The sequence below is a fragment of the Mastomys coucha genome, unplaced genomic scaffold (assembly GCF_008632895.1).
Source record: "Mastomys coucha isolate ucsf_1 unplaced genomic scaffold, UCSF_Mcou_1 pScaffold6, whole genome shotgun sequence".
Taxonomy (NCBI): domain Eukaryota; kingdom Metazoa; phylum Chordata; class Mammalia; order Rodentia; family Muridae; genus Mastomys; species Mastomys coucha.
In genome coordinates, this window is record NW_022196912.1 from 125,503,511 (window position 1) to 125,512,493 (window position 8,983).

At 48.6% G+C, this 8,983-nt stretch overlaps 2 protein-coding genes across 9 annotated transcripts in view; one reads left to right on the top strand and one right to left on the bottom strand.

The window, feature by feature from the left end:
- Positions 1–4,916: 4,916 nt before the first annotated feature.
- On the bottom strand, positions 4,917–8,318 carry Bag5 (BAG cochaperone 5). Of its 8 annotated transcripts, none has more exons than XM_031357289.1 (2): positions 8,110–8,318; positions 4,917–6,480 (listed from the first exon to the last, which is right to left on the bottom strand). In XM_031357289.1, exon 2 carries the CDS (start codon positions 6,453–6,455, stop codon positions 5,112–5,114), a length of 1,344 nt encoding a protein of 447 aa, XP_031213149.1. In that variant the 5' UTR covers positions 6,456–6,480; positions 8,110–8,318; the 3' UTR covers positions 4,917–5,111. The 8 variants fall into 8 exon arrangements, with proteins under 8 accessions (XP_031213149.1, XP_031213152.1, XP_031213151.1 ...); XM_031357292.1 differs by lacking the exon at positions 8,110–8,318 and adding an exon at positions 7,652–8,033; XM_031357291.1 differs by lacking the exon at positions 8,110–8,318 and adding an exon at positions 7,622–8,033.
- Positions 8,048–8,983, top strand: part of LOC116080757 (cytochrome c oxidase assembly factor 8) — a 24,455-nt gene continuing 23,519 nt past the window's right edge. Inside the window, exon 1 of the mRNA XM_031357301.1 lies at positions 8,048–8,481. Within this exon, the coding sequence (XP_031213161.1) occupies positions 8,359–8,481 (123 nt within the window). The 5' untranslated portion in view covers positions 8,048–8,358. The remainder of the gene's footprint in view (positions 8,482–8,983) is intronic.

An 8,983-nucleotide genomic window follows, 5' to 3' on the forward strand; every position in this document is an offset into this window, starting at 1 on the left:
AGTGACCTTCTATGGATAGTACTAAACCTGCCTCAGGAGGTTCTGAGAATGATGAATGCATATGTAACTGCTTGGTGCTTAGCCCTTAACAAGTAAAGGACCTAATTGTAGCAACGGAAATAGATGGCTTCAGACACTTCCCAGTCAGGAAGGGTGGAACACGGGCCTGCTTCCAGGACTGGACTTGGGCCATGCACAGACTTGCTGGTGTTGCCCTGATCCATGTTTATCCCATGTGCAACTGTCCTTTGAGGCTGCTTGGCTTCCACCTGACCTGCCAGTTCCCAAGATGCCCGATTCCATACCTGATATCTACTAGAAGAAACTGCCACTGCTCTGAGGTCAGGTGCAGCAGGCTGATGGGAAGTGTTTAATCTTAGCACTACCGTAAGTTTGTAGGGGAGCCTGGGACATGCCTAATGCTACTCAGTGTTCTGTGTGGTGACATAAAATCCCAAGTTCCCTAGAGTCTTTTTTTTTTAATTTATTTATTTTATGTATATGAGTACACTGTAGCTGTACAGATGGTACAGATGGTTGTGAGCCTTCATGTGCTTGTTGGGAATTGAATTTAGGCTCCCTCCAGCATAAAGATTTATTATTATCCATAAGTACACTGTAGCTGTCTTCAGACACACCAGAAGAGGGCATCAGATCTCACTACGGGTGGTTGTGAGTCACCATGTGGTTGCTGGGATTTGAACTCAGGACCTTCAGAAGAGCAGTCAGTGCTCTTACCCACTGAGCCATCTCTCCAGCCCCTCTTTTTTCTTTTTAAAGATTTACTTATCCACTATATGTAAGTATATTGTAGCTATCCGCAGATACCCGCTCCTCTTTCCAGCTCTGCTCTCTCAGGCTCAAAGGTCTATTTACATACAGTATATAAGTATACTGTGGCTGTCTTCAGACACCCCAGAAGAGGACATCAGATCTCATTATGGGTGGTTGTGAGCCACCATGTGGTTGCTGGGATTTGAACTCAGGACCATCAGTAGAGCAGTCAGTACTCTTGACCACTGAGCCATCTTTCCAGCCCCTACAGTACTCTTTTTAACCTGTACAACTCACATCTTCAAAAACAAAACACCCCCACACAACAGTCCAGGTTGCCTCTGCTTCTGCATGGGTTATAGGAAGGCTCCGTGTAGGTGGAATAACAATAATTCAATGGGAAATGGTCAGAAAAAAAATGTTGCCCTACTGTGTGTCAGAGTTCTGACAGGCCAGGTGCTATTCCAATGTGTGTATGGGGTGCATGTGGTTGGGGGTGGGGCCCAGTCAGACTTCTCAGTAGCAGTGTAACCAATCTTCTCAGGGATGACCTTCCTCAGGAAGATCATCTTTGTAGAAAAGAGCCTGCGGCCGTTTCTCATTTATAGGAGGTCAACTCCTGGGCAGCAAAGGAGAATGGTGTGCTGGGCCAGCCGGTCATAAGCACTCTGAGGACTTACTTTTCATATAGTACCACAGTCAACCCTAAGCCGACAAGGCCATAAAGGGTCCCTCCCCAAAGTCAGATGGAATGTGAGGGACAAGGTCCTTGGAGGTCAGCAGAGAACTTGGGCTCATCTTTCTCCATACCAAGCTGAGCTACGAGTTTTATTTAAAAACAAACAAACAAAAAAAACAAACCTTAGAGAGAGGTATGCTGCTGTGCTGATGTCAAGAGAATACTGACTTGTTGTAGAGACCCTATTAGTCACATGTTACCAGTAATGACGTGGGAGCCAGCATATGGGAAACACTTCTGGATTACATATCAAAATCACCGGCAGGTGTTTCTGTCCTTAAGGGAAAATACCCAAGTTGAAAAAGCCTTTGTGGTCAGCCCTCGTGACACACATTGGTAATCTAAGTATTCTCAAGGCTGAGGTGGAAAGGAGCACAGTACATGGGAATCCAGTCAGGGCTAGAGTGAAACCCTACCTTAAAAAAGGGCTACAGAGAAAAACCCTGTCTCAAAAAAACCCACAAAAACAAACAAAACAAAACAAAACAAAACCCAAACCAAACAAACCTAAAACAATCTACATGTATAGAATTAGCTGAGACAAAAAAAAAAAAAAAAAACAAACCAAAAAAACCACCCTGGGGACTTGCATTAAAGCAGCAAGAAGCAAGCCATGGGGGCTGGAGAGATGGCTCAGCTGTTAAGAGCACTGACTGCTCTTCCAGAGGTGCTGAGTTCAAATCCCAGCAACCACATGGTGGCTCACAACCATTGGGATGAGATCTGATGCCCTCTTCTGGTGTGTCTGAAGACAGCTACAGTGTACTTACATATAATAAATAAATAAATCTTTAAAAGAAGCCAGCCATGACAGGGCTCCTCTGTGATCCCAGCACTCTCGGTCTGGAGGAAGCAAGCCCAGGAGTTCAAAGGCAGCCTCAAATTGAAAACAGGAAAAAGAAATTTAGCCAGGCTGTGGTGGTGCACGCCTTTAATCCCAGCACTTGGGAGGCAGAGGCAGGTGGATTTCTGAGTTCAAGGCTAGCCTGGTCTACAGAGTGAGTTCCAGGACAGCCAGGCAGGGCTACGCAGAGAAACCCTGTCTCTAAGAAAAAAAAAAAAACCAAACCAAACCAAACCAAAAACAATAACAAAAACTTAAAATGAGGAAAATCGGTTGCACTTAATTACAGGTAATATGTAGGTATTTCTACCAAAATAAAGCATTAAACAACTAAATACTTATTTAACGGAGACTTTGTCATAAGACTTTTATCTACGTGGCCAAAGAATGAACTGAAGTCAAAGCTATCTGAATTTTGGTGAAGACAGTAGGTATTTCTTTTCAGAAACAGGAACAATGTGACTTAATGCTGGCAAAGGCCACACTTCTCTGGGGGTTTTACTTGTAGCAGTTTCTTCACTCACGACCATGAAACCATTACGGTGACGAACCCACGGTAAGAAGCCCACAAAGCAGCCCAGGGACACACGTGACTCCCAAGAGGGACAAGAAAGTTCAGTCTGAACTTTGCTCTTAAAGATGAAACAACTGGGGCTGGAGAGATGGCTCAGTGGTTAAGAGCACTGACTGTTCTTCAGAAGGTCCTGAGTTCAAATCCTGGCAACCACACGGTGGCCCAGAGACCTGATGCCCTCTTCTGGTGTGTCTGAAGAAGCTACAGTGTACTTAGATGTAATAATAAATAAAATCTTTAAAAAAAAAGATGAAACAGCTGGGTCCAAGGAGCAGTAATGGAGACAAAGCCCACCCCAAGACCACTTCCAGGACCCAGAGGATGCATGAGGAAACCCCACTGGCCTGGGGAAAGCTTCCTGTGCTGAGCAAGGCTCCAAGCTCAGCAGCGTGGGATGTCTTGGCAGGTTACAGAAATACCACCTTAAAGAGACAAAAATCTGCTTCAACAGGACAATGGATACTTCGAGAAGAAAGGCTGACACTCAAACTGAAGCTAACGTATTAGTAACTGGGTGAAAGCTCCACAGAAAGCGGCACTGCGACTCTCCAGAGTTCAATGTAAGGACCTTTAGTCTGACTTGAGCATTCTAAAGCCAGGACACAGAAGAGCAGCATCAAGCAGCTCGGACCAAACTGAGAATTCCAGGGACTGCGGTGGGGATGGCTCGCTGCCAGAGCCCACAGGACCCAGTGGGAAAGCTATAAAGGGCTTTTTTGCACAGGACCTTTAGGGCTATGTGCTTATCACTTTAGGCATGTAAGGCTAATTCATTTGCCTGTCATACTTTTAGCTGTTTAAAGAGAATTTTCTTACAAAAAATTTACAAATTAAACCACGGGTCATCAGAGTTAAAAAGGTCAGCTCTCACAGGATCACGTAATGAAATGGGAACATGGAATGGGGTCTGTTAGTTATGTTGGGGCCTGCATAATCAAAGTGACACAGAATTTTGGGGAGTTCGTTTGCATTAATAGACAACCATAAAGTGTTGGCTACTTAGAAAATATTCACGGAAAGACACGGTAGTATAAAACAATAAAACCCTTTATATAACTGACAGGTCTAATGAATTTTCAGGCAGGAATCCTGGTGTCTGTATGAGCTATGACATCAGCAGCTACCCCACAGACTCACTCTGAAGTAGGTAGGTACAGGTGATGTTTAGGGCTCTAGCTGCAGAGACCAGGCCCTCTGGATTTATAATAGTGTTCGTATCATGAGTAAAAAATGTTATGTTTAACAGGCTTGTCTATTCACAGCTGTGACTGTCGGAGGAATCCATCTCATTTATGCTCCAGGTAGCTGCTCCTGATAGCTCTGGAGTGACCCACCGCCGCCGGGAATTGCGACTTTCACCCTGCAGTTATAGTTAGGGAGCCATGCTTTTTTTTTCCTCTAAAGGTTCACTGGCTTCACTTAATGTTCCCTATCCTCACACAAGCAAAAAATAGCTTGAAGGTATCAAATAGGTGATGTTCATTCCTTCCTCAGTGTGGTTTCAAATTTTGGGTTAACTGTTAGGCTTCATTAATTTTGTGCATGTTGTACACAAGATCCCCCATGTAAAATGAAAAGCACAGGGGAACAGATTTTTTTTCAAGCAAAAATGTTTATGACAAAACAGACCATCCAAACAAAAACCCCACCCCATTAAACTCGGGCAGGACCCAGGAGGCCTTGGGACTTTAAGAGCCCCCACCCCATTAAACTCTGGCAGGACCCAGGAGGCCTTGGGACTTTAAGAGCCCCAGCTTTGTTTAGCATAATAAAGATCTCTGTACTGTTCCTATGCCTGGACTTTATTCAACCGCGGAATTTCCTCCTCCTCTTAATTTGGCTAGAGTTAGAAAAGCTTGATCTAGACTCTCAAATTCTACATTTAATGCTTGCACAACCCATTTAAAACTAAGGAATGCTGCCCTTTTCATGTTCCCATGAAAAACACACAAAATAAACACAAACCACACATTGTAAGGATAATGAGCCAGGTGGAAAAGGTAATGTGCTATAATGATATTCGTTTGCAACATCAAAAGCAGCAGAAATACTGAATATAATTTGATTAAATCATAAATACTGAGATTGACTATGCACATAGAAATGACATTTAGGCTCCATGAGCTGACAGCTCTCTAATGGAGATAAAGTGCGAACCAGTGAGGTCAGCTCCCGGTCCATCAGTACTCCCACTCGTCCGACTTCATGTCAAGGTAGCTGAGGATGTTCTGGGCCAGCTTCACAGCCTGTTTCCTGGCAGCCTTACACTTCTCTTCTCCCTGTGGGTCAACAGCATCCAGAGCCAGCAACTGTTTGGTCAGGAGCTCCTCCAGACGAATGTAGTTCTTATCAGTTCGATTCCCACCAAATGAGAGGACTTCGCCCTGGATCTCTGAGAGGTTTCCCAGGACATCCCACACAGCCTTATGTGGGGGGTTCTCCTCACATGGGAACAGCTTCCTCTTCTCAAGGGCTTCCTTCAGGTCCAGGTATGTGATCAGAGTCTGCACCTCAATCACTGCCCGTCTCCTGGCTTCCCGGATGCAGGGGTTTTTCTCAAGACTCACTTGGTCCAGCTGTCCGATCAAGCCCTGAAGTTCTGTCTTGGACCTCAGGTACAATTCAGGAGGGCTCTGTGCCTGGAGAAGTTCATTTTTTATTTCTCTCATCCTCTTGAGGACATTTTCTATTTTTATAATGGAATGGTTCTGTCCCAGGTCAAATGCATGTGTACTGTCAGCTTCCTCTTCTAAATCTAGGTATTTCAGTAATTTGTTGATATCTTCCACCACCTCCCTTCGATAATTTCTGATCTCCGTACGCCCACATACATCTAGAGCATCTAAGTCAGCAATCAGTCCTGATAGCACGCATGATAAGTGCCTGCAAGTCTCCGTACTGTCCACGCCCATCAGAAGTGCGATCAGAGTCCCTCTGGCCTTGTTCACCTCAAACATCACAGAGTTGATTTTGGCAACAGAAGGATGCACATCCTCAGAAAGCGGCAGGGAAGGCTGTTTCTTCATACAGTCTTCAATAATCTCTTGCACTGCACAGATCTTGGTTAGTGTGTGGTACCTTGCTTTCCGCAAGGAGATCTTCCCTCCAGTTTTAACATGTGTCAGCCTCAGAATGATGTCCTGGATGCCTTCCTCAAACTCGCCAGTCACACAGTTGCCTCCACTGTAAAAGGGCACAATCTTTTCTTTCACAAGGGCCTGAGCTTCCTTAAAGATATTCTGGATTTCAATCCGGTGTGGGTGGTTTGCATTCTGCTCCAGCTCTTTGAGGAGGCGCTCTGTCTCCTGTGCGGCCCTCTTCCTAGCTTGCTGGATGTCTCCTTTTCCTTCTGTATCCACAGAGTCAATTTCAAAAAGTTGTTTGGTCAGAATCCTCTCCAGCCTCTTGTAGTTCTTGTCATCGGACAGGCCGCTGAAGCCGACCACCTGCTGCTCTACACTCTTCACTTCCCGCTGGATCTCCTGAAGCCTGCTAATCGAGGGGTGTTGGTTTCCCATATCCATACTTCTGTGTTCAGTTTCACAAGCACTGAAAGATAGCAAGAAGGATAACTTATTACAGTCTCTGCAGGGCAGTAGCCCATTCTAAATACTCTTTGTTAGTACACTTTTTAAAAGGGCTTATCCGGGTGTGGAGTTAGTTCTCAGTCAAGTGTCTAAGTTGGAGCTCCAGAACACAGGTAAAAAAAGCCAGGGAAGGGGCTGGAGAGAGGGCTCGGTGGTTAAAAACCTTGGATACTCTCTAGAGGGCCCGGGTTTGATTACCAGCACCCACACGACAGCTCATGACCGCAGGTAACCCCAGTTCCAGGGCACCTGATTCCCTTTCTGTACTCACAGGCACCAGGCACACAGATCTCCATGCAGGTGAAACACCAATGCACATGAAATAAAACAGAAAAGCCAGGCAGGACGGTGCTCAGTGAAATCACCAGTGCCGGGGAAACAGTGATAGATGGATCTCTGTGATTCACTGGCCGGCTGGCCAGCCTAGCCTAATTGAGGACAATGAGAAGCCCTGCTTCAAAAAACAAAGTCAAAGGACACCACAGAAATGATGGCGGGTGGGGAGGCCAAACTCTGGCACCTGGGCATGCACCAAAACACACAAAGGGTTTTGTCACAGGTTTAAAAGATTACTTGAGGAAAGGGAAGATGTGACATGTCATCTCCATCTCCTGAAAATCGATGGACAGGAACAAAACAAACCAAGCTGGTGTGCTGGTGTATGCCTACAATCCTCGAACCAGGGAGACAGAGGAAAGAGAATTACGAATTCAAGACACCATGGGCTGCTCGGTGACACCAAGAATCAATAGCAAACGAAAATAGGGGAACGTGGCAGGGATTTTAAGAACAGACAGAAGGTACGCATGTTCCAGCTTGGGTGGATGTCCAGGCCTACGAATTCTGTCTTAAACCACGAGAGCGAGCTGCGTACACTTCCATACTAGGTCAACCCCCTCAGGACAGCAGCACAATTTCCTTAGATCCCACCATCCTACTCCACTCTTTGGAACCAGCAGGGTACCCTGGTGGAAGTCAACAGTGGCCCTTCCAAACTCACAAGAACACCATTCGGCCAGACAGCTAACTTTCTACTTTTCAGAAAGAGGAACTAAGAAACTTCCAAATCCTCGCCCTCGACTTCAAATACCCGCCGCAAAAACCTGACGACTGCGATGAGCTCGGTCACTCGCCTCCCCGTAAGTGCGCTTAGAGCATTTCGCACGCTCTCGGGTTTCTGTCAAACAGCTCACTTCTGGAGGGTAGGCCACAGAACTCAGTCCCAGGGAGGGTCCAAGCCCGGCCCTCGCAGCGCTTGACCCCGAGAGGTCTGGGTGGCGGCGGTCTTGGCTGCCGCGGGGGGCGGCGAGGTGGGAGATCGGCCCTTCACCGGGAGCGGCACCGGAGCGGGGCCCCCAGCGGCATCCCCCCTCGCCCTTCCCGGCTAGGTCTGACCCGGGCAGCCGGTGAAGGGGCCGGCGGAGGCGGCGGCAGCTACTGGCCGCGGCGGCCGCTCCGGGGACTCGGCCCGGCGGGACGCGCCGCCGCCTGACCTCACAATGGGCGCGCGGCGGGCGCGGGCCCGCGCGGCGAGGGCGGCGGAGCGCCCGAGGCCGGGAGAACGGAGCTGGCGCCCTCGCCCCGCGCTCACCTGGGCCGCACGCGCCATCGCGCCCCGCCACCTCCGCTTCCGCAGCGTTGTCGCCGTCCTCGCACAGCGGGCCCGACAGCTCCGAGCCCGGGGAAAACCTCTCCCCTCCAAGCCCCGTGCGGGAACCGCCGCCCGCCGTCTGTCCCAGGGAATACGTACGGTCGGCCCGGCCGCGCGTCGCCTCGGGCTTTGCGACGCTGCCGTAAAGCCAACCTTCCCACTGTCGCGATCCTGCCGTACGCGCGGGCCATGGCGGCTTTGCGGCCCGGAAGCAAAGCGCTTCGCCGGCTTCTCTGCCGGTCCTTCTCAGGCGGCGGCGTTAGGCTGGCCCGGGAGCGCCCTACCGATCACAAGGAGGCGGCGTCCAGCCGGGTAAGCGGGACGCCGCGGGCGCTGGTAGGGAGGAAGGCCGCTGAGCAACCCCACGTCGCCTGCATCCCTCCGACGGACTGATGACCCTTGCAGCGGATCCTCTGTGGGGAGGGAGTGCGAGTCTTGCTTATTCCCAAGTTCATTGCCATTTGTATTAACACAGCTCTTGAGCTGTGTGCTTTCTCATTTTCGCTTCGTTAAGATTAGTGTTCGACTTAAAACGACTTCATCATCCCACTTTTGTAGACTTCGCGTTGTTTGGAAATGTGCACGCGATGTCAGAGATCCACAGTGCGTGTCTGCAGCCACAGAGGGCGTGATGCCTTTTTTAAAAAATCAGTTTCGGGGCTGGAGAGATGGCTCAGCTGTTAAGAGCACTGAAGACAGTAACAGTGCACTCACATATATAAAAATAAATAAGCCGGGCAGTGGTGGTGCACACCTTTAATCCCAGCAGTTTGGAGGCAGAGGCAGGTGGATTTCTGAGTTCAAGGCTAGCCTG